The sequence below is a fragment of the Mytilus galloprovincialis genome, chromosome 1 (assembly GCF_965363235.1).
Source record: "Mytilus galloprovincialis chromosome 1, xbMytGall1.hap1.1, whole genome shotgun sequence".
NCBI classification, from domain to species: Eukaryota; Metazoa; Mollusca; class Bivalvia; order Mytilida; family Mytilidae; genus Mytilus; species Mytilus galloprovincialis.
The window spans coordinates 21,229,136-21,255,521 of NC_134838.1; the positions used below are offsets into that span (position 1 = coordinate 21,229,136).

The following is a 26,386-nucleotide window of genomic DNA, read 5'->3' on the forward strand; positions in this document are numbered from 1 at the left end:
CTAATTCAGTTTAATCTAATTTGAAGAGCTTTTGAATCAAATTTATGCAAAAGCACTCCATATTTTTTCCCCCTGAATTTGTAATTTATTGTGATAATTTTCATGTTTTTTAAGTCTTTTATTTTTAAGAATTCGAAGAATTTAAGAAGTACAACACAAATTGTTTGTGTTTCATTAGTAACTATGATTTATTGGTATATGCTAGAAATGTAACTTGTAATCAATGAATTGAAGAATTCGTGAAAATAAATGTTCAGATATAATGATAACCATATTTAGAGCATTATTGCCAATTAAAAAGTATGAAGAATAATTTTTCAGAATTTTTGTTTGAAAAATAATGTATTTTGTTGAAATTTCCATTTTTGACAACATTTTGTAGAATTAAAAAATATATGATGCTTATTTATAAAGATTTATATATAGTGAACGCTTCATAACATCGTGTTATTTTAAAGAAGAATATTTATTTTTTCGGTTATCAACCTACGCAATGAATAAGACCCGATTATCCAGTTTTTGTATGACAGTTTATGTTTCTGTATATTCACAATTTAAGTTTATACACCTTAAGATTTAATAATATTTTTTTTCGATTAAGATTTATAATCATATACTCATACTATACGGTATGGGCTGTGCTCATTGTTAAGGGCCGTACGGTGACCTATAGTTGTTAATTTCTGTGTCATCTGGTCTCTTGTGGGGAGTTATCTCATTGGCAATCATACCACAACTTCTTTTTTTTTTTATATATGTAAACTAATTATTTTATTATCTTCAGATTGTGAAAGTCATCTAAAAAAAATCAAAATGAACAAAATTATCCTCTGCATCGTCCTCCCCTGTATCTTGGCCATGGTAGTTTCTGCAGCCTACTACCCCGGAGCCCAGTATGGACAGTATGGATACGGACAAAGAAACGTTGCACCGTACGCCAGTTACGCAGCAAACAGCCAACAAGCCCTTAAACAGGCCAGGCTTTTTAACTACTGTAAGATTAACTTGATATTTATGTCATTTATTACCATGGAATAATATCTTAAAAGTGTCGTTAAAATCTAGCATTTATCATTTATCATTTATATATATATATGCAGTAAGAAAACTGCATTATCGCGAAGAAAATCATAAATTTGAATTTAACAAATCTAAGAATATTTCTGCATTGAAAAATATGATTTTTTAATATCACAAGATCTGCAGAATAAAATCAAATCTAAATGAGCAAAATTCTTGTGCTTAGTTATAATTATCGTGCTTTGTAATTCTTGTTTTCATGCATATCTAATTTTATCAAAGTCTTTTAATTGATAAAACATAATGCAAAAATCAACACAGAAGTGAATCCTTTCTTTTTTAGAATAAGATTAACATTATTCTCATGATAATATTTTCTTTTGCAGTGTTAGGAGGACTGTTCTTCTTGAACCTATTCAACTTCACTGGAAACACTATTGCCGGTTAAAAAACATTTTCTGTGAAAAACAGTTAATTTTGGTGAGTTTATTCACTTTATCTTCTGCATGAGCAACTTTTATTCTATGAATGTGTCCTCCGCTCAATATTTGTGAAAAAGCATCCTTTAATCGTTTGTGAAATGACAAGAAAAAGATTGAGAGTACCATTTACGTGGCTGATCATAGTACATTTCCAGTTCGGCTTTTTAATTGTGTGTTTTTTCTAATTATTATATGAAATGTCCAGACCCCCCCCCTCCCCCCCCCCCCCCCCCGATAATAAGTTTTCTAGCAATACACACTTGAATAGTAAATCATTATAGCCAGTCTTCTACTAGTATACTGATTTTTAAAAGCTGATATCTAAACTCTGTACTTTTGTTATATTTTAGATCAAGTCCGAAGATTTCTAATGTTGAATGGTGCAGCTACAACTCACCGAGATGAACAACTAAATATTCTGACAATTGTACCAAGTGTTCATTTGTATTTCAATAAAACATATAATTCTTTGTCAATTACATCTTTATTTCGTAACCATTTATTTTGAATGAATGCTATGTTCCACAGACCCAATATACTTTATTCATCACTGAATTAATTTCTCGATAACATAATTTGATGTAAAATTGAGAAAGGAAATAGGTAATGTGTCAAAGAGACAACAACCCGACCAAAGAACAACACAAGGCCACCAATTCTTCAACACAACGAGAAAATCTCTCAACCGGTGGAGGGCTTAAGCTTCCCCTAAACAAAAATGTGCTCTAGTGCAGGAAAATGGGCGTCACACTAAATTCCTGAACATATAAATGAACTAAAATTAAGACAAAAAAGATGCTCCTGATTCTGGACTTGTGAATAATAATTTATCGTTGAGAGTTTTAAAAAGACAAAAATTATTACAAAAAAAAAAAAAAAAATCCATAACAAATATAAATAAAACATAATCATCGATCAACAATGAAGTAGATTTACAAATAATGTATTATATTGCCTGTGGCTGCGGAATGTCACACAAGAACAAGAATGTATTTTCTCCACTTTGACCCGGAAGGTTGGCATACATACTTTCCAACCAAGACATGTAAACAGAGTTGACAAGAATAAGAGGTGATGTAGAGTATGAGACAGCAACCTAACTACAAGAAACAGCCTGCTATTTAAAGGCACAAACCCCATATTGGTTTAGTTGCTCCATCTACAGCAGCATTTTCTCCAATTGTTTTTGATAAACCAAGCTTTTTAAAGATTTTAATACCTGCGAATGGCTTTGGTATTTGACTCTTTAGTCAACATTTTTCCATTTTGAACTAGTAAAGGGTAAATATGTTGTTGTCTTTTTAATTAAAGTATATTCAAACCACACTTAAAAAAAATATACGTACCACAGTATTACTTGGTAAAAAGAGTTAAAATCTATTTCTGATAGCGAGAAATATTAAAATATCTGAGAGGTGTCACTTTTTCACATACATTTGATTTCTATGATTTCAGCAAGAATTCCAGCCAATATTAGGTTTTTCTGATATGTGATTTTGGTTTGACGTTTGTCTCCGAGTTCTTCCTATGATATGATCAATCTTTCTCCGACGTATGGTGTTTGATTGCCCCATGCTATTTTCTTGTTTGAAGGAATAAGACGCTAGTTTTGTAAACGCATTTGAGATATATTCATTTCGCCAGGAGATTATATCCAATTCAACACAAACTATGTAAAATTGTTTCATTTTTAAAAGTTTTTGTCTACAGAAATTGAATAAAGAGCCTTTTGTTACCAAAAATAACATTGGTGGCTCCCCAAGAATGATCTCAGAAACGAAGAAGGGATTTTCAAATATGACTACTAAAATAAAGCAGTCAGAATTAGGCAGTGGTTTGATGCCTGTCCTTTTTATAGATTGACAAAAAGAACGGAGATTGACTGGTATCCATATTGTGCTAAGTAAACCTTAATTATGGATTGACTCCAATGTTTTCTCAACATCTTTCTAAAAAGTAAATTTAAACATTGATATAAATGCTTACTTTAGAAAACTGAACGCTCTGAAATATTGATCAATATATACCTGGATATATATTTAATGAGTATTTATAGGTTATATTTCTCATTGATTACCTGTAAAAGTATTAGTGACTGAAGAGTGAATGTGACCAATGTATGTGAAAACTGTACATAAAAATAGCAATGCAACCGTCATACAGTATTCTAGTGATTCTTCTAGTATACTTAGTTCCAGGTAAGCTTCAGTGTGTCTGTTTTATACAATTCTACCAATCTTATTTTCATATTGTAAAAAGGTATCCAGTGTATATAAAGTGCGAATCCAGCTAGTTCATTTTTACTGTTATATGAGGGTATGTCTATTGTAGAATAAAGGATCATGGGAAAACTGTATTTGTTTACGTTTTGAAAATATCAAGTTAAAGGATTTTAAGTAAAGTTTTAACATATTTTCATTGTGATATGTCTTTATAATATACAAACATAGCATTAAAGTTCAAATAAGTGTTATAAAAGCATCATAATATAACATATCGATTATTGAAAGCGATCCATTTTAACTATAGACAAGACAAGACAAAGACAAGACAAATACTTTATTAGAGTCTCACCTCAAAATTGACATACATTTATACATTTATAAAATTACAGTAATATTTAAAACAACATGAGCCACTCTAAAAAGAGTTATGAGAGACTATAAAATTTCTACAAAACACATTATAATTATCTACAATTATATAAAATACCTTTTCTTTTTAATAATACATCATAGCAGATTTTGGCTAAAAAGTAACACACATTTTCATCAGTGAATAAAAATTTGAATTTATCATCATCAGACAAATTAACAAAATCACAATTAAAAGAGCTAGCATGTCTAAATAAAATAGCTCGTAAATCTGCATATACTGGGCAGTTAATTAAGACATGTTTCTCATCTTCAATAATGTTATTTTTCTTACATTGCTCATTAAAACATAATCTATTGTCAACCATAATGCCTTCATATCGGCCAGTTTCTATTCTCAGAGGTGCAACACCACATCTAAATTTAGCATATGCACTCTTATATTTTCCAGGCATATTAATACATAAATATTTTTCTTTATTAAAACATTGCTTAAACATTCTATACGTTCGCAATTTACTTCTTTCATTGTACATTAAGTCAGAGTACCACTTCTCTTTATATCTACAAAAATTTTCCTTTTCAATTTGTTTAATTGTATTTTTATCAATAGAAAAATCAGTATTACATAAAAACTCCATATCCATTTCTTTAAATTTCACATTGACTCTATAATTCCAATTTCTAAATTTACTATTACAGCATTTATTGCCCCATAAGAAAACCTTTTTATTAACTCTACAATGAGACATTTTAGTAAGTCTCGACCATAATCTAAAAATACATGTCCACTGAGATATAATACTGGGCATCCAACCCATATCTCCATATAAGGCTAAGTTAGGGGTGTATTTACCCACACCCATAAAAAATCTCATTGCTCTATTTTTTACAGCATTAATACAAGAAAAATCCTGGTGACCCCAAATTGAGGCACCGTATTCAATGACAGACATGACAAGTGTATCAAAAAGTTTTGTAAATGTATCAAATTGAAAACCGCCATTAGCTTTACATTTAGCTATTAATAAACCTAAAGACCTACTTGCAGATTTAGCTACTGCCTTAGCCATACAATTGTAGTCTAAAAATTCTGACAACAGTAAACCTAGATAAGTATAACTAGGAACAATTTCCATATCATTATTATTAAGTACAAAAGTGAAATTTGTCTTTGGTGTAGACTTAGTTCTGAAATGTACAATTTTTGATTTCTCTAGATTTACAACTAAATCATTTTTACAACACCATATATTTAAAGTATCCAACATTTTTTGTAGATCTTTCTCATTTTCTGTTATAAATACAAGATCATCTGCATAAAGTAGTACACAAATTTTTTCATCATCAATTTTTACTCGAGTATCTAATTTTTTAACTTCATCTACAAGGTCGTTAATAAAAATGTTAAACAAAATTGGAGACAGAATACACCCTTGTTTCAAACCACATTTAACCTCAAACCAATCAGTAAAATTACCATTTACTTTTACACATGAATATACATTTCTATAAAGTGAAAAAATAGCATTTAACATTTTACTACTTATACCTAAATTTTCCAATTTACCAAAAAGCAAATCCCTGTTTATCCAGTCGTAAGCTTTTTTAAAGTCTATAAATGCTACAAATGTTGATAATTTACGCAATTTACGTGTTTCTATGACAGTAGTCAAAGTAGAAATATGGTCTATAGTATTTCGTCCCTTTCTGAAACCATTTTGTTCATCATGAAAATTAAGTTCATCAAGTTTAACAGTTAGACGAGAGTTTAATACACCACAGTAAAGTTTATAAGATACAGGAGCCAAAGTTATTCCACGGTATGCCATAGGGTCTCTTGGATCTGCAGTAGAGCTCTTTGGAATCGGAGTAATGATACCTTTCGACCATAAAGCAGGTATCTTACCAGAGTCAAAGCAAATATTAAAAATTCGAGTTAAAGCTAACAATGCAGTTTGATTCTTATAAAGTTCAACCGTAATTTCATCACAGCCAGGCGATTTACCATTTTTTGAAGACAACAGTACATTATACACTTCTTCATATGATATAAAGCTATCAAGATAATCATCATACACATTTTCATTACTATGAATATATTCAACATTATTAAGATTATTTCTATTTAACATATTAGAAAATTCACATTTCCATTTATCTAATACTACATTTTTATCACATGATACTGACTCATCACTTAATTTCACTTCCATTGGGATAAAACTTCGGCGTTCACTACCAACTCCTATTTTACCAATTTTCCTCCAAAATTCCTTTGGATTATCACAAGACTTTATTAAATCTTCTTGTAAGGAATACCAATATTTTCGTTTAGAACTTTGAACGGCCTTATCGAATATCCTACGTTTATTCACAAATATATGTCGCAACTCCCGTTTATTACGCTTAATTTTACATTTAATCCACACTTTTTCGGCTTTACACACTTCATTCCACAATAAAGTAAGTTCCTCATTCCACCATTCTTTTTTACACCTTCTTCTTTTATTAATATTAAATCCATTTGATAGAACAATATTTTTAGCCGGTAATTTATTACACATTTCGGTTTTAACGATTTTCACAAAATTTTCATACATGTTACCAATATTACTTTGATCGGCAATTGAATTTTCTAAAAAACAAATAGCATTATCAATTTCAGCGATGAATTATCACTGTTAGTGCAGTCATTATTAATGTAGAATTTTCAAAGATGCGAGGAATTTTTATTGTAGAATTATGTGATGAATGCACTTGCAACAAATGAAAAAAAAACTTAGTTGATGACTTTATGATACATGTATTTTCAAATTGAAATACAAACTCCTCATTCATTCCTCATCAAATATATAGCTTTTCAAACTTGTAACAAAAGCGATTCTCAAAATGTCATATTGTATTCTTACGATTACGTTTCTCCTTGATTTTAACGTATATAGGGAATCACTGGAGCGTGACAGCAGGGGGCCCTCTTAGGCAGTCAGTGGGCCCCTACTTATGAAAAATTCTAGTTCGCGAATGGATATTACCGCAGAGGTAAAACCATGCACATTTGGGTTATTGTACACGAAATGCATGCTACAATTCATTTTTGTTGATTTTAGACCCTTTGGAACTCTATGTGGGCTATTTCAGCAACTAGGCAAACAATCCCCAAACTAGATACACGGTTATATTCAGCATGTCAACGAATTCCAAATATCCATATTAAAGGACTTTTGTCTATAAATTTGGACCACACAAAATTGAAAAAGGGACCAAAAATATAAAAAAATGCATGCACTGGATACATTTGTTATTGAAGGCATGACTGTAACAATAGGATGAATATACAAAAATATCTTATTCTGGGGTCTCATTGGGGGGTTCTGATCCCGGATCCCGCTTACTGTTTTCGCAGATTCCCGTATTCCGCTTACTAGTATTGTTTTGTCAGATTCCCGCATCCCGCTTATACTATGCAGTTCTAATTTTTTGTAATTATCCGTGTCCCGCTAGACTTAATTTCCCGTTTTTCACTACACAATCATTTGACTTTCACCTGTCACGCTGGCAAAAAATCGGCAATCCGGCGTGACGCTTATACCCAAATACGACCCACTATTTTACTCTATTTTGACTCATATTAAGCCCATTATAAATATATTAAAAAAGTAGCGTAGATTTTTTTATCCCTTTTTATCCCATCTCGTTTCGTTTTTGAGCCATATATAGATGTCGTATGTGACAATGAGACAACTATCCATCCGAGTCACAATTTATAAAAGTAGACCATTATACGTCAACATACGGTCTTCAACATGGAGTCTTGGCTCACACCGAACAGCAAGTTATAAAGGGATCCAGTGTAAAACCTTTTAAACGGGAAAACAAAGGTGCAATCTATATCAAGATGTAGTACGTAATTAGTGGTGAAGTGTCATGAAATGGATAAAAAAATAAGGATAAAGATCCCTATACGCTTTATAAGAAACTAAATGGAATACATTTGAAATAAATGTTATTTCTATTGAATTTATTAGAGTGTTTTAACCAAACTTTCCTCCGTAAGTTAAATTTTATCAAATCTTTCTCTTACTTTATCTATTGTTTGAGCAAGTCGGCTAAATTAAGGCTTTACAGCTAATTTCCCAATGCATGTAAAGCAAAACTTTGGTTGGCTTGCTTGCTTTGTTTGTATAATTGTGTATACAAACTTTGTAAATAAGATTGACATTTTAAAACAATATGACTAGGCATAGTTTAAACTGTATTTTTAATATTTGAATTAAATTGGGTGTTATCATAATGATTATCCAATAAAAAAAAAAGCAAGCAAATCAACTAAAGTCTTGCTCTACATGCTTAAATAATTACATTAGATGTAAGTTTCATTATAATACGTTATTCTGATTGGCTAACATGTTATTCCGTAAACAATTGCATCAGACAATAACATTTATCATGCATGATAACACGAGGTCCCACAAAAAAGTGCACAGGTGAATTAAATAAAACTGGATAAAAATCGTGTTTTCATGATTTTAGCTAAAAAAATGTAATTATAAGTATTGAATACTTCTTTTTGAAACTTTATAGGGTTGTAAAAGCGTTGACCGTGCGTACATTTTTAGAATGAAGCGCTTCCGCGCTTCATACAGATAAGATAAGATAAGATAAGATAAATTTTATTTTCCAAATTAGGTCCCCAGGGGGGCATATACACATAACATATATGATTGATACAACATACAGTATTTTACATATAACATTGTAAAATAAACTATTGAAATAGTCATACAGGTATTATTTGTTAAATAAAAAAGTATTTGAGAGTTGCTACTCCAGAGATGTGGCAAACCCCATTTATTTATTTACTTTTTTTTCTCACTTGATTTTATAATATTTTGCTGAAAATGTATAAATATAAAATATAAAAAAAAATGATTGTTTAGCTGCAACAGACACCAAGGGACGATGCTCTAGGATTGTGATCTTAAAAGCTCTAACAATCCTCCTCGTATATGATGCAGAAAAACAAACACAAATGAAAAAAGTTTATCTTTATTCACAGCAAATAACATATACTGCAGTAAACAGGTATTGAGAATAGTGTAGGTTTCCCTACTGCAACAGACACCAAGGGGCGGTACTCAAGGAGCTGCGGTATTTACACAGTCCTCCTCGTGTATGAAGCAGACAAGAAAGCCACATAATTAACATACAAAATGTACTTCGGTCAACGCTTTTACCACCCAATAAATTTACAAAAAGAAGCATTCAATTCTTAAAGAAATGAGCTGTAATAGATAAAAAAAAATGCACCGCATATACAATACTAATGATTCGCTCCACAGTGAAAATGAAAGAATAGTATCATTATTCGACAGTAAACATGACTAGCATTACGAAATCATCATAGTGGAATTTAGTTAAATATGAAGAAACTGAAAGACAAAACATATTCTACGTTATACAACTTTAATAATTGTATTTAAATGAATATTTTTTACTGCAACAACATCTCACCTGTTAGTTATAAAGCACCTGCACAATCTGTTCGTGAAATGTCCTTAATATTCACCTATTTTGGTATATATTTCACAGCTGGATGGCTTTAGGCGCGATAAAACCCCGCTCGCATCTCTAACTTTGTTTTATTAGTATTATGTATTTCTGAACATATACATTTTAACTAATTTTCTTCATTTTCTTCAAAAATTAAAAAAAGTTCGTCTGTTTATTTATCATTCTACATTAAACATTTATCAAGGGGTACAATCAAAATCACGTGATGGATATACACACACCGGAAGTTACAGTCGAACTCGCCGCTTGAAAGGTTAGTAGTTGCATTTTCTTGTTTATATCTATTAAATTTTGATTAATAAGTTGGCACACCGAATGTCGGATAATATGTAGTTTTAAAATACACAATTGTTTTTGCTAGAAAGCGTGCAGTTATTGCAAACACTTCGACACAGTTATCTGGTGAAATTTTTGAACTGTGTCTAAGTGTTATCATTAACTGCACGCTTTCCAGCAAGGATAATTGTGTATTTCAAAACTAGATAGTATCCGACATACGGTGCACTACCTTATTTATCAAATTTTATTGATATAAACAAGTAAATACGACTACTTACCTTTCAAGCGGTGTGCTCGACTGTTACTTCCGGTGTGTGTATATCCATCACGTGATTTTGATTGTACCCCTTGTTTATGGCATATACAGTAAAAATGATATTTTAGGATCCGCACTTTACATACACTGATCTACACAGGAACAGAGCAGCACATTGAATGCAACTAGTTATGATAATTTCGACTGTGAGAGGCCAGGCATTTTGCCATCTGATGAGTTAAGCCTTTTTCAACTGATTTTTAGCTCACCTGGCCCGAAGGGCCAAGTGAGCTTTTCCCATCACTTGGCGTCCGTCGTCGTCGTTGTCTTCGTCCGTCGTCGTTAACTTTTACAAAAATCTTCTCCTCTGAAACTACTGGGCCAAATTAAACCAAACTTGGCCACAATCATCATTGGGGTATCTAGTTTAAAAAATGTGTGGCGTGACCCGGCCAACCAACCAAGATGGCCGCCATGGCTAAAAATAGAACATAGGGGTAAAATCCAGTTTTTGGCTTATAACTCAAAAACCAAAGCATTTAGAGCAAATATGACGGGGTAAAATTGTTTATCAGGTCAAGATCTATCTGCCCTCAAATTTTCAGATGAATCCGACAACCCGTTATTGGGTTGCTGCCCCTGAACTGGTAATTTTAGGGAATTTTTGCTGTTTTTGGCTATTATCTTGAATATTGTTATAGATAGAGATAAACTGTAAACAGCAATAATGTTCAGCAAAGTAAGATTTACAAATAAGTCAGATGACCAAAATGGTCAGTTGACCCCTTTAGGAGTTATTGACCTTTATAGTCAATTTTTAACCATTTTTCGTAAATCTTAGTAATCATTTAGAAAAATCTTCTCCTCTGAAACTACTGGGCCAAATTAATCCAAACTTAGCCACAATCATCTATGGGATATCTTGTTTAAAAAATGTGTGGCGTGACCCGGCCAACCAACCAAGATGGCCGCCATGGCTAAAAATAGAACATAGGGGTAAAATGCAGTTTTTGGCTTATAACTCAAAAACCAAAGCATTTAGAGCAAATCTGACAGCGGTAAAAGTGTTTATCAGGTCAAGATCTATCTGTCCTGAAATTTTCAGATGAATCGGACAACCTGTTGTTGGGTTGCTGCCCCTGAATTGGTAATTTTAAGGAAATTTTGCTGTTTTTGGTTATTATCTTGAATATTATTATAGATAGAGATAAACTGTAACAGCAATAATGTTCAGCAAAGTAAGATTTACAAATAAGTCACATGACCAAAATGGTCAGTTGACCCCTGAAGGAGTTATTGCCCTTTATAGTGCCCTTTATAGTCAATTTTTAACCATTTTTTCGTAAATCTTAGTAATCTTTTACAAAAATCTTCTTCTCTGAAACTACTGGGCCAAATTAAACTAAACTTGGCCACAATCATCATTGGGGTAAATTGTTTAAAAAATGTGTGGCGTGACCCGGCCAACCAACCAAGATGGCCGCCATGGCTAAAAATAGAACATAGGGGTAAAATGCAGTTTTTGGCTTATAACTCAAAAACCAAAGCATTTAGAGCAAATCTAACAGGAAGTAAAATTGTTGATCAGGTCACGAACTATCTGCCCTGGAATTTTCAGATGAATCGGATAATCGGTTGTTGGGTTGCTGCCCCTGAAATAGTAATTTTAAGGAAATTTTGCTGTTTTTGGTTATTATCTTGAATATTATTATAGATAGAGATAAACAGTAAACAGCAATAACGTTCAGCAAAATAAGATCTACAAATAAGTTTTGCATGACCAAAATAGTCAATTGACCCCTTAAGGAGTTATTGCCCTTTATAGTTAATTTTTAACATTTTTCATAAATTTTTGTAAATTTTTAGAAAATATTTTCCACTGTAATTACTGGGCCAAGTTCATTATAGATAGAGATAATTGTAGCAACAAGAATGTTCAGTAAAGTAAGATCTACAAACACATCACTATCACCAAAACACAATTATGTCATGAATTTATCTGTGTCCATTGTTTAATATGCACAAGACCAAGGTGAGCGACACAGGCTCTTTAGAGCCTCTAGTTATAGTTCGTTGTACTGTTATACCACTGTCCCAGGTTAGGGGAGGATTGGGACCCCGCTAACATGTTTAACCCCGCCACATTATTTATGTATATGCCTGTCCCTTGTCAGGAGCCTGTAATTCAGTGCCTGTGGTTGCCGTTTGTTTATTTGTTACGTATTTGTTTTTCGTTCATTTTTTTTATATACATGTATATATATAAATAAGACCGTTAGTTTTCTCGTTTGAATTGTTTTACACTGTCATGTCGGGGCCTTTTACAGCTGACTATGCGATATGGGCTTTGCTCATTGTTGAAAGACGTACGGTGACCTATAGTTGTTTAAAATTTCTGTGTCATTTTGGTCTCTTGTTGACAGTTGTCTCATTGGCAATCATACCACATCTTCTTTTTTTTATATTTGATAAAAAGGGCAAATTAAGACACTATGAAGACATTACACATATGGACAACAAATATAGAAATGAAGTCTTTGAAAATCAACAAAGAAAAATGAATCCCAAATTTGTGTCTTCTCAAACAGATAAAATAAAATAATTGCAATTGCAAATTAAATTTGATTGATTGTTTATCGGTAGCGTAATCGCAGTGGCAAATATTACATGCAGTTTCAGGACGATATTTCTTTTAATCAGCACAAACAGCCCTAATCATAAGCATAAGTAATTAAAACTAGAGGCTCTAAAGAGCCTGTGTCGCTCACCTTGGTCTATGTGAATATAACAGGAAGCAGATGGATTCATGACAAAATTGTGTTTTGGTGATGGTGATGTGTTTGTACATCTTACTTTACTGAACATTCTTGCTGCTTAAAATTATCTCTATCTATAATGAACTTGGCACATTAGTTTCAGTGGAAAATGTTAGTAAAAATTTACAAATTTTATGAAAATTGTTAAAAATTGACTATAAAGAACAATAACTCCTAAGGGGGTCAATTGACCATTTCGGTCATATTGACTTATTTGTAAATCTTACTTTGCTGAACATTATTGTTGTTTACAGTTTATCTCTATCAATAATAATATTCAAGATAATGACCAAAAACAGCAAAATGTCCTTAAAACTAACAATTCAGGGTCAGCAACCCAACAACGGGTTGTCCGATTCATCTGAAAATTTCAGAGCAGATAAATCTTGACCCGATAAACAATTTTACCCCATGGTCAGATTTGCTCTAAATGCTTTGGGTTTTGAGTTATAAGCCAAAAACTGCATTTTACCCCATGTTCTATGTTTAGCCATGGCGGCCATCTTGGTTGGATGGCCGGGTCACCGGACACATTTTTCAAACTACTAACCCAAAAGATGATTGTGACCAAGTTTAGATTAATTTGGCAAAGTAGTTTCAGAGGAGAAGATTTTTGTAAAAGATTACTAAGATTTAGGAAAAATGGTTAAAAATTGAATATAAAGGGCAATAACTCCTAAAGGGGTCAACTGACCATTTCAGTTATGTTGACTTATTTGTAAATCTTACTTTGGTGAACATTATTGCTGTTTATAGTTTATCTCTATCTATAATAATATTCAAGATAATAACCAAAAAGAGCAAAATTTCCTTAAAATTACTAATTCAGGGCCAGCAACCCAACAACGGGTTATCCGATTCATCTGAAAATTTCAGGGCAGATAGATCTGCACCTGTGTAACAAATCTACCCCATGTCAGATTTGCTCTAAATGCTTTGGTTTTTGAGTTATAAGCCAAAAACTGCATTTTACCCCTATGTTCTATTTTTAGCCATGGCGGCCATCTTGGATTGTTGGCCGGGTCACCGGACACATTTTTTAAACTAGATACCCCAATGATGATTGTGGCCAAGTTTGGTTTAATTTGGCCCAGTAGTTTCAGAGGAGAAGATTTTTGTAAAAGTTAACAACGACGACGGACGACGACGACGGACGACGGACGACGGACGACGACGACGGACGACGGACGCCGGACGCCAAGTGATGAGAAAAGCTCACTTGGCCTTTTAGGACAGGTGAGCTAAAAATACTTGAGCATTGACATCCTTGCTAAACCATGCAGATCTTGATTTGTTTGCACCTGTCCTAAGTCAGGAACCAGGGGCCGTGTCAACGAAGCTGTCCTAGGACTAGGACATGTCTTAGGATGGTCTTAGGACACGTCTTAGTCCTAAGTCAGGTAAACGAAAGTCTCCTAAAATAAGATATGTCCTAAATTTGGTCCTAAAGTTAGGACATACAAATAGGTGTCTTAGGATAGTCATAAAGGTTACAATGTTCTTAAACGTAATAAAAACAACAAATATGGCATAAACTCAATACTAAAAATACATATACAATATTAAACAATCATACTGTTATGAGAATTAAATTAATACAACAAATATTTTTGCGGCTAAACTAAAAACGGTGCAATATTAATTTAACTAGAGGCTCGTGTCGCTCACCTTGGTCTATGTGCATATTAAACAAAGGACACAAATGGATTCATGACAAAATTGTATTTTGGTGATGGTGATGTGTTTGAAGTTCTTACTTTACTGAACGATTTTGCTTCTTACAATTATATCTATAATGAACTTTGCCCAGTAGTAACAGAGAACTATATTTGGTAAAAATTTACATATATTTACCAAATTATTGAAAATTGTTAAAAATTGACTATAAAGGGCAATAACTCCTTAAGGGGTCAATTGACCATTTAGGTCATGTTGACTTATTTGTAGATCTTACTTTGCTGAACATTATTGCTGTTTACAGTTTATCGCTATCTATAATAGTATTCAAGATAACCAAAAACGGCAAAATTTCTTTAAAAATTACCAATTGGAGGGCAGCAACCCAACAACCAGTTGTCCAATTCATCTGAAAATTTCAGGGCAGATAGATCTTGACCTGATAAACATGTTTATCCCGTCAGATTTCCTCAAAATGCTTTGGTTTTTGAGTTATAAGCCAAAACTGCATTTTACCCCTTTGTTCTATTTTTAGCCGTGGCGGCCATCTTGGTTGCTTGACCAGGTCACGCCACACATTTTTTAAACTAGATACCCCAAAGATGATTGTGGCCAAGTTTGGATTAATTTGGCCGAGTAGTTTCAGAGGAGAAGATTTTTGTAAAAGATTACTTTAATTAACGAAAAATGGTTAAAAATTGACTATAAAGGGCAATAACTCCTAAACGGGTCAACTGACCATTTTGGTCATGTTGACTTATTTGTAGATCTTACTTTGCTGAACATTATTGCTGTTTACAGTTTATCTCTATCTATAATAATATTCAAGATAATAACCAAAAACAGCAAAATTTCCTCAAAATTACCAATTCAGGGGCAGCAACCCAACAACCGATTGACCGATTCATCTGAAAATTTCAGGGCAGATAGATCTTGACCTGATAAACATTTTTACCCATGTCAGATTTGCTCTAAATGCTTTGGTTTTTGAGTTATAAGCCAAAAACTGCATTTTACCCCTATGTTCTATTTTTAGCCGTGGCGGCCATCTTGGTTGGTTGACCGGGTCACGCCACACATTTTTTTAAACTAGATACCCCAATGATGATTGTGGCCAAGTTTGGTTTGATTTGGCCCAGTAGTTTCAGAGGAGAAGATTTTTGTAAAAGTTAACGACGACGGACGACGACGACGACGGACGACAGACGACGACGGACGCCAAGTGATGAGAAAAGCTCACTTGGCCCTTCGGGCCAGGTGAGCTAAAAATGGGGAAAATATGACTTTTTTTTTTAACTAATCCTCATTCGATACATGTAATAAAATCGAGTGGACCTAAGGACAAAACTAGTTCATCGACTAAAATTGCAGCACGAATATCGCATTTAACAAAGTTTCGTGACTATTTACTTTTGTTTTCGTATTAAATTCATTTATATATCTTTTATCATATTATTAAACAACGTTATTTATTATCTAAAAATAAATACTAAATCTTAAACTTTTATTTTGCGTTAATTGTTTTCCATATAAAAGTCCTCCTCCCTCTCTTTATACATATAGATACTAAAATACCATTAAATCTATGTCATAGCAATCTCAACATATTTTTTCAATTAAAAAAATGTGTTAGGATGGTCCTAGGACCATCGTAGTTAGGACTGTCCTAAGACAGCTTTGTTTTACATCCTAAGACATGTCTGAGACACGTCCTAAGACCATCCTAAATAACGTCCTAAGACATATCTTAGGACATATCCTAGGATACTTTTATTGACACGGCCCCTGGTGTTCGTTGGTTGTCGTTTGTTGATGTGGTTCATAAGTGTTTCTCGTTTTGTAATAGTTTAGACTGTTGGTTTAGCTATTTGAATGGTTTAACACTAGTCATTTCTGGGGCCATATATATATTAATATGATAAACTGTTCAGTGTGAGCCAAGGCTCCGTGTTGAAGAAGGTACTTTGACCTATAATGGTTTACTTTTACAAATTCTGACTTGGATGGAGAGTTCTCATTACACTCAAACCACATCTTCTTATATCTGTAGATCATTCACTTCAAAAATCAATTCAATTCGATCACGAATTACAAAAATAGAACAACCTTCAAATAACTTTTGTAATTCAAATATTTGATTGTAATATTTAAATAGAAGTATATACCTACTTCGTGCAGTACTGAAATCTATAATACCATGCATGACTTGTTGTAAATGTGCTATTGACATATTCTGTGTAAAACGACCCTGAGGTCGGGATATAGGATTTATAATTAAAGAGACGGTTAGATAATATTAGGTTAAATCTGGTTTATATGCATACAATATCTTTTGGAGTTGGTCTAAGCTAGACTTGTTAGCAATGAAGATATTTCTGTTGGCTTTACTCATAGTTTTCAGCAGCATAACTGTAAATGGTAAGTTAAACTTTGAACTTTGATAAAACTTGTTGACATATCTTTCAATGTATATATAGAAAACGAGTAAACAACAACGAAAAATAAATCACAAGTTAAATTTTAAATAGAGATTTTAAATCGTTTTTGCCTGATCAAAAGAAAATCGGTAATTCTATTGTAATTTTGGTTCGAGTGTACACAACCATGTCAACCATACCGTAATCATAAGTATTTATAAAAAAAAACAATTATTATAATAAGATTTCAATGTCTATCTTAAAAATAAGATAAATTATACAAAATGTATTGAACTGCTAAATCGTTCAATTAAGAAGTACAAATAATATATTGTTATAAATGGTTAATTTATGAAATACCTTTAAAATTAGAGTAAATTCAAAACATATAATAAAAAAACATGATTTCTGATTACTGATGTATACTGATTATTTTTTTTATAAAAACTGTGTATATAATTGTAAATTTTACACACTATATGTTTGCATGTTTATTTAAACCAGTATCCAACAGTTCTTCGACACATACATAACACTGAATAATAATAATATCAAAACAGCAAACAACAATAATGTATGTTTGGGGAAGTAAACTGAAGACTTAGAGACCATCTTATATTTTTCATTAGAAAAAAATCAAAAAAATGTAAAAAAAAATGTTGAAAAAAACGGTGTCCAGCTATTAATCTTGGGTTCCAGTTGCCCTGTCTTTCGTGGTTCTAGTGACCGCGTTTTTTGTTGTTTTAGGGGACACATCTTATAATGCCTGTTTTGTTGTTTTAATTGATTAACTTATTTTTACAGTTTATTGTGTTTAATTTTTTCTCCCATTTGTTTTGTACGATAACTTCTGGACTTATCGTTTCCGATTCTATATTATTATGTTGGTGCTGTAGTTTTTTTCATCATTTGATACTGCTTTTTCTTGCACATGATAATTACAAAATAAACATACGATTTTCTAGTGAAATTTAAAACAAAAAAAAATTATATATTACAATAGCGATCCAACTCTTCAAAATGACGTTGTTTTAAAAGACGATATTCTTCAATAAAACTCTTCAGCAATCGAAGAAAATTACTCACGCTTTTGATATTCAACTTACGCCTCACAATACATTCTGTATATACCTTCCCTACTCGCGCATTATATTGGTCTCCAATGCAGTATGTATACATTGTATTTCCTCAATGTCATGATTTCTTTTCAAATAGCAACTTTTTCAGTGACGAAGCAAACAACTTATATTGAAAAATGCAATGATAATTGAAAGTAAAATCCACGAAAAAGAGGGAAAGATTTCCTGTTTGTTTAGACTTCCATGTTTCAAAACATTGAACTATTATAAATAAAATACATGGTAAAGTATTTATTTTAAATGTAATTGTTTCAGCTGATAGCTCCGAGTCAGAAGAATGTGATTCAGCAACAAGACTTGACAGGGGGACGAATCATAACACACTAGTTTTAGGATGGTACAGGATGAAACACCACGAGTTACTCAATGAAAATGATATTCCCGGATCCTGTGCATTTATACCGTCTCCAATATGGGCAAGAGGTACGCAAATGATCATTAAAAACAACAGATAATACTGTTCAATTATTTATAATTTTCCATTATATGATTTTATATGATTTTGTTGTTGCGATGTTGTTTGAATACAGATCTTTTTGACAGCCCACATTTTTCGTCTCGAACATATGGTAAAATCAAGGGTACTTTATTCATTTGATTAGTAACACGTGAATTGGGCCTTTTGATTAAATGACTTCCGATCACTTCCCTTACTTTAAAATTGAAAATATGAATTATATCAAATTTGCGGATAATCCAGTCCTTTTCTGTCATGAATCTAAAACTCATGTGTATTTGAAAACTTCATTTGGCTTATATTTATGCCCGCGTCACACTGTCCCGATTTTTATGCCGATGGCAACACGATAATGGAAATTTTCAAAATCGGGACTGATCGTATCCAGATCGGGCTATTCGTAGTGCCATCTTTAACCATCGTAGAACCATCGGCCACTTTTTCTAGCCTTCGGGGACAACTTCGGGAAGGGTTCTAATTTTTTTAATATGTTAAAAAATCCCCGAAGGTGCGTCCGATGTTGAGGGTTCGTATTGAGTTCGTATCACCATCCTCACCATCGTAATGTCATCGGGAATGCATCTTTGCACATCGTATTGCATTCGTGTTTCCATCGTTTCCATCGGGCAGTTTTGACATTACGATGTCTACACGATGAATCACGAAGATACCCGAAAGTCTTACGATGGCAACACGATTTCGTGAAGACCTCCTAATCCCGTCGTGTTGCCATCGAATAAAAGTACGAAGGCGACAAGATGGAACTACGACGGCAATAAATCCAGCTAAATGTAAGTTGATTTTCGCGCTAAAATACATTTAAAGTGCCATGCGCGATATGCACTGGTCAGTCTAATACGACAGTTAAGAAAGACGTTCACAATACATGGAGCTCATATCATATGATTCTATGAGAACAAGAAAGGCGACAGCGTTGTTTCTATTAATTCAAATGGAACAAGAAGAGCAGCTATAACAGGCTGAGGATTTACTTTTACAAGTAAAATATTATTTTTTGTCAATATTTCATATCAAGTAACATAATGAAAATCATAAACGCGCCTCGTACACCTACACTGCAGGTACACGTATATAGGGAAACCAACTTTTTCTTCATTGTTCTGATGTTTTATGTATCGTCTGAGTTGTTGTCACACGAATATTTACTCCATAACCATTTTTTTTTCTATATGTCATATTTTGCCGCATTTGTTGCTTTCCCGAAATCCTTCCTTTTGTCTATATTATTATGATATTCTCCTGGAAAGAGCTCTTTTTGAATAAAAGGGATCAACGAACCCATTACCTTACCTTTAAGATAGATCAGTAAACATGGGCATAATTAAAGGTGATTATTCAGACTAGTGCACACATTTTACAGTTCAAAAAAGGCAATGCCGAGCGTGGCATCCCCTCGTATGTAACATATTGGGGACAAATATGGACATTATATTTGTATATGACACATGCAGAAAAAGGTAAATTAAATATGCATATTTGATACATAAACTATTTTTTTAGAAATCAACCAAAACATTCAGTAACTGGAAATACCTTTAATATTGTCTTTAGAACCAGCAGGTAAAAAAAAAAGAGCAACCAATTTCCTGTGTATTATGCTATTTCAAGGAGAAAAAACAAGTCCATCTGCATGACCTTGACCTTTGGCTTTGAACGTAAAAAATGTCAGATCATTACAAGGAGAAACAATATACCAAATGTGGTTAAAATCTTTTGAAGCATATTTGTTTTAGAGTGTCCACAAGGGTGATATTGCCTTGTATTACAACTGCCACTGTGACCTTGACCTTTGAATTTTAAAGTCACTAGCGCTTAAGATATTCTTAACGAGTAACACCATACCCAGTTTTGAGCATTTTGGTTCTAGAGTGTCCATAACAATTTTATCTACACGCAACTTACATGTAGTAGGCGAGGTGATAATAAACTAAGTTTTATAAGAATTAGACAAAAAGATCGATTTCCCGCCATTCATGGCAGACTTGTACAGAAACGATATGTTGTCGAAATTCTGTTCGTATCTTTTAGACATCGTATGACCATCGCGCCATCATCATAATCCATCGTGTAGCCTTCGTAATCCATCGTGTAGCCTTCGTGATCCATCGTGTAGGCGTCGGCTGAGATATGAAGCTTAAATACCCGTCTTCGGTTAACCTTCGTATGCCCATCGTTTGCTATCGTATATAATTTCGGCACCATCGTATAGACTTCGTTATTCAACGTACTTGCTTCGGTCACTTTTTAATATTTAACGAGATCGGGACCAACTTCGTACGAACTTACAATTTTCGCATTCGGGTGTCCATCGTATATAAAAATCGGGACAGTGTGACGCGGGCATTACAAACAACTTGTATCTAAAGGAAAATTCTGAAAAGTTTTTTTTTTTACGAAATGGTAAGGTTGAAATCATCATGTTTCTAAAAGAATTTGGCCAAAAACTTAAGAAAGCAGGTAAGTGAAAAGTTATTTAACTTCAAAATACAACCTACAAGGTGTTTCCCTATATGCGAACAAATCATGAACAATATCTTCTTGTATCTTGATTTTTGTTTTGAACATTGCTTTTCTACGATTTTTTGCGATTATCCGCTATTTTATAGCAATTAACTTATACTATACGGTTAACGCTTCCGATTTTCAAAATAAAAAGGCCGAACGTTTTCAAAGTAGACACTGTTTGTTCATTTGTACACGAACAAAACCATAAACACATTTACAATTCACCTCATATGCGGACAAATTGTTGAAACAACATAGGAATATAACCATAGTGTAATGGCTGTCGCCATGAAAAGGCAAAATGGCCGCTATGCAAATTAGCAAAGTACCCCAAATTTTTCCATATGAAAGTACCTGGCGAAGGTTATTCGAAAAAAAAACTTTCGTACCCGTCTTAAAATCTATTGACATACACAAAAAAGTAAACAATGATGAAATATTCATTTCTAAACAAGCCATATTTAATTCCAAAAGCATAAAGCAGGTTTATAAGTATGTAATGTGTTTAAAAATAATTCCATTTTTTAGAAAATAATCGAAAACGTTGCATGCCATACGTTTTAAAATATGTTTAATACTGTCAACATATGAAACTTTTTAGAAATAGTATAATGATTTTTTTTTTATAAAGTTGTATTCCAAAACATACTGATAATGAACTTTGGAAATTTTTTGATCCTTTGAATATTTTGCTATAGGACCCTTCCCAGAAAATGAAGGTGATGAAGAAGCCCTAGACGGGTGTGTCTATAGTGAGACAAACGCTTGTGAAAAAATCTACAGCATTAAAGTTCACAACTGTGGAGAACATAATGTCTACTATCTCAATGCAACTGCTACAACGGACGAAGCTTATTGTTTCAGTAAGTTGTGATTTTCAATTATACAGTACTCGTACACAGTTAATCTATTGTTTCTTTTTTGTTTATACATTTATACGTCTTTCATTTCCATTTGTAGTGTTTATTTTATAGAAACGCATATTATAAAGTTTGCTATACGTCTTTTCTATTTGTGCAAAGTCATTTTTTGTATATCGCAGTCACAGTCAATTTTAAAACTATTTGTTCATACAAAGTGTTTGTATGTTTTTTTTATTTATTTAATTCGCCTCGATGATGTCTCACCTTGAGTGTGGAAGATATTTGGTTTCGATCCCAGGTCGCAGCAAACCAAAAAATACTTTCAAATTGTTATTTGCTACATCTTCGCAAAGCACACGGCATCAAGGAGTACGAACAAAGACTGAGCCACAGCATCAGAATAATGCGTCCGCCATGGTGACATTATAAGTTATACTAGAACACACCCGTGATATCACGGGTCCGTGACTGAATTAAAGTATATATAACTATGCGCAAGCCTTATTTTAGTATTATTATTGTCATCTGATAAAGTCATGCCGATTTATAAGATACACAGTTTTTCTCTGCTTTCAAGTCTTTCTGAACTCGTCGAACTGAAAAACAATAATATTAATTATTTGGAAAACAAAAGGTCCTGGAATGGAGTATTTTTTAATCAACAGCATTGTCCTATATAAGTTATAAATAAAGTTGAATTCTCGTTTCGCTGTTTTACGTCATGCGCACTAACAAATTGAAAACTGTACCTATACCGGCGCCTTATTTTTAGTCCAAATTTTTAGTATTCGTATTGTTATCTTAGAAAGTGTTACTGATTAAAATACTACAATAGGTAACAATTTGACAATTTAGTAGTGTCAACCCTGTGGTTATGACCCGTGTATATAGCATATTAATCCTGAATACAACGTTTGGTGGTGCGCCTGTCAGATGCGGAACGTACAGATAAGGTAATAGGTAATAGGTGAATACACTATTGGTATCGGTAGCGGACTCGACCCGGAACTTCTTAATTATTGGCAATATTAATTACGTGGAAAACAAAAGGGCCTGGAGTGGAGTAATTTTTAATCTACACCTTTGTACTATATTAGTTATATATAAAGTTAAATTCTGTGATTCGTCGTTTTTACGTGATGACGTCTGACAAATTGGACCTCGTAATTTTAGTATTATAGATGGTTCGCTACTGACCCCTACGGATCCATAGAGGGTTAGTAAAATCCATAGAGAGTGAGGCCGAAGTTTGGGAAATCCAAGAGTGCTTTGAATATTTGTTAGATAATATAAAAATGACGAATTCAGAAATACAGTTTCGGTTTATCGAGATCTTGTTTTAATAAATCGAGATAACGATTTTATAATCCGAGGGTCTCGTTTTAATAAATCGAGATAACGATATCATAATCCGAGATCTCAATATAATAAATGGAGATAACGATATAATAATATGAGATCTCGATTTAACAATTTCGTTTTATCGAGATAACGATATATTTTTGATCGAGATCTCGGTAAAACGGTAATGTTTTATCGTGATCTCCAATTAAAAAAAAATCTTATTTTTTCTGTGTTCCCTTACGGCTTACGTAAAACATATACCGCAAAGTCAGCTATAAAAACACAGAAATATGAATTGTAAAACAATTCAAATGAGAAAACTAACTTTTATAGAAAAAAAATGAACAACGTATATATCATACACCAACGAACGCCGGCAACCACTGAATTACAGGCTCCTGACTAGCGAAATGCACAGTACAGAATGTGGCGAGATTAAACTAGTTTGCTGGCACCAAACACTCCCCTTAGCTGGCAGGGTGGTGTAACTATATAAGAACAAAAAGGGGTGAAAAGGGATAAACTCGTCATGTCATCCTGTTGACTGTTTCCTTGTTAACTAGATAGGTAACCATTTTGTTTGGCCAATATTTTGCATATGAAATAAGTGTGAGAATCCAGCATCAGTGCATGTATGATACTGAAAATGAATGCTTATTTATTCGACATATTCCATAATGAAATTAATCCTTAAATATAATGGAACGTATTACTCTGAAACATACTGATAATGGACATAGGGAATAAAGCGTTGCTATTTTCATAAAGGGTGATTGAGTTCCTTTTTATATTTATATCTTTAGAAAAGGACGATGATGATGATGATGATGATGATTGTGAAGAACAAGAAGAAGATTACGGAAAGAAGTTTCATCGATGTCATCGAAACAATCGATATGTTGTTTTGGTAATCGGATCAGTGATAATTGCTGGTGTATTGATCTCCATGGTTGCTATATAGTAAGTTTTTTTTTTTTTTTTTTTATAGTTTCTGTTTTTCTAATATTTACCAAGAAGGGACATCAGATGTTTGTATTTGTCTTAATCTAGAAGACGTCTTGCATGCATTTCCAATCAGTTCAATTTCTTCTTCACTTTTTTTAACCTTAGATTCATATTGAAGTTGCATGGGTTGTTTTTTATTATTAAATTTATATTTTACAGCCTTTGGAGAAGAAAACGCCTGGCAGCTATGCTAAAAAAAGAAATGTACAAAGCTCCACAAGATAGTAATGGTCCAGTTGTCGTTACTACCAATGATAATCTCCCTCCTAAGAAATATTAGATTATACCGGATGTTTACAAGAAGTTACAATCACAGCAGGCGACAATACTCACGTGTTTAGACGCAGTGTTTCTCATTTTTATAGATGAAAATTGTCTAGATGCAGTGTATCTCATTTTTGTAGATGAACATTGTCTAGACGCAGTGTATCTATTTTTTGTAAATGAAGATTGTCTAGACGCAGTGTATCTCATTCTTGTAGATGAAAATTTTCTAGACTCAGTGTATCTCATTTTTGTAGATGAAAATGTATCTCATTTGTGTAGACTATTTTAAGTCATTTTTTTTTTAATTTTACAATGTACATAGATTCATAGAATCTGCACGCAGGCGTGTTTGTTTATTGTTGATTTCTAATATTTTAATGATGTTGAATTGTTGTGTTTTAATCTGATCATGATATATATTTATAATTATGTTTCATTTCAAGTGGAATAAAATATTTCCTTAAAAAATAAAACAAAAAGAACAAATCATTTTGTTTAAACATACCGTATTTGCTTTGCTCATTTTTATGACGATACAATTACTTGTAGTTCCTAAGGATGTTTGCCCTCTGTTCGTTTTTGAGCAAATTTCTTAATGTAAGAATACCACAATTCCATATTTTTATATTCAAAATGCACATGGAATATTTTGATTGCGCACGTAAGTTGGTTTGCCTCACAAACAAGTTCTTTCCTAACCGTGACTTTTGGTTCTCTGAAAGTTCATATTGGTGTTTTCATAATCCACAAATTGCTGTTAAAATTGAAATGGACATCGGATAAAATGGCAATAAGACACCAGCTAAAAATAATGATTGTTTTAATGTTAGTTTTATTAAAATTGAGAAAGGAAATGGAGAATGTGTCAAATCGACAACAACCCGACCATAGAGCAGACAACAGCAGAAGGCCACCAATGGGTCTTCAATGTAGCGAGAAACTTCCGTAACCGTAGGCGTCCTTCAGCTGGCCCCTTAAAAAATATGTATACTAGTACAGTGATAATGGACGTCATACTAAACTCCGAATTATACATAAGAAACTAAAATTAAAAATCATACAAGACTAACAAAGGCCAGATGCTCCTGACTTGGGACAGGCGCAAAATTGCGGCGGGTTTAAACATGTTTACAGGCGCGTAGCTCCCTATACGCTAACACGCAGTTGCGTGCACATCGATTCGGCAAGCAACAAAAAAATAATGGCAAAATAAAAAATTATAAATTGAATGTTAAAGGAAACACGTATGTTGTCACTTTTTTAATTGATGAAATATCATTAAATAACGGCATTTGGTTTCAAAATTAAAGTTTTATTGGAGATGATGGCAAAATCGGACAGTAACTTGTATCTTTTACAAGATTTGAATTTGTAATACTCAGTCTAAGACATGTAGTTTTGGAGCACATTTTACAGTGTACGGTTCATCAGTTTGGAATAAGATGTACCAATCGGCATTAGAATTATCAGGTTCCTTCGATATAATTGAAAATATGCCGAGGCGATGTGGTCGGCAGACTACCGGAGCCAATCACTCTGCAAACAAGCCAAAATAGTATTGGAAAGTCTCATTATTTTTTGCGTTCATAGACCATATGATAAGGGAACTGAAGAGTGGAGTCGCGTCTAGTATTATCAGAAAATCGCTTCTTTGTGCTGTATCTGCTTCA

The 26,386-nt window shown here is 32.9% G+C and overlaps 1 protein-coding gene and 1 long non-coding RNA gene across 3 annotated transcripts; both read left to right on the forward strand.

The window, feature by feature from the left end:
• The first annotated feature begins 752 nt into the window (after positions 1-752).
• LOC143071868 (uncharacterized) lies at positions 753-1,978 on the forward strand. Its single transcript, XR_012976988.1, has 3 exons — positions 753-994; positions 1,407-1,500; positions 1,853-1,978. It is a non-coding gene; the product is annotated as an uncharacterized LOC143071868 (long non-coding RNA).
• A 1,583-nt stretch (positions 1,979-3,561) lies between these two features.
• On the forward strand, positions 3,562-25,195 carry LOC143068915 (uncharacterized). 2 transcript variants are annotated; one of them, XM_076243297.1, is made up of 5 exons: positions 3,562-3,700; positions 18,510-18,677; positions 21,936-22,100; positions 24,248-24,404; positions 24,609-25,195. In XM_076243297.1, exons 1-5 carry the CDS (start codon positions 3,649-3,651, stop codon positions 24,727-24,729), a joined length of 663 nt encoding a protein of 220 aa, XP_076099412.1. In that variant the 5' UTR covers positions 3,562-3,648; the 3' UTR covers positions 24,730-25,195. The 2 variants fall into 2 exon arrangements, with proteins under 2 accessions (XP_076099412.1, XP_076099403.1); XM_076243288.1 differs by lacking the exon at positions 3,562-3,700 and adding an exon at positions 16,955-17,116.
• Positions 25,196-26,386: the final 1,191 nt, after the last annotated feature.

Bases quoted from the DNA above. Each gene is read 5' to 3' on its own strand.
- LOC143068915 (XM_076243288.1), top strand. From the start codon at position 17,062: ATGAAGATATTTCTGTTGGCTTTACTCATAGTTTTCAGCAGCATAACT. The intron at 18,678-21,935 runs GTACGCAAATGA...ATTTTGCTATAG, and splicing joins GTCTCCAATATGGGCAAGAG to GACCCTTCCCAGAAAATGAA. The intron at 22,101-24,247 runs GTAAGTTGTGAT...TTATATCTTTAG, and splicing joins GGACGAAGCTTATTGTTTCA to AAAAGGACGATGATGATGAT.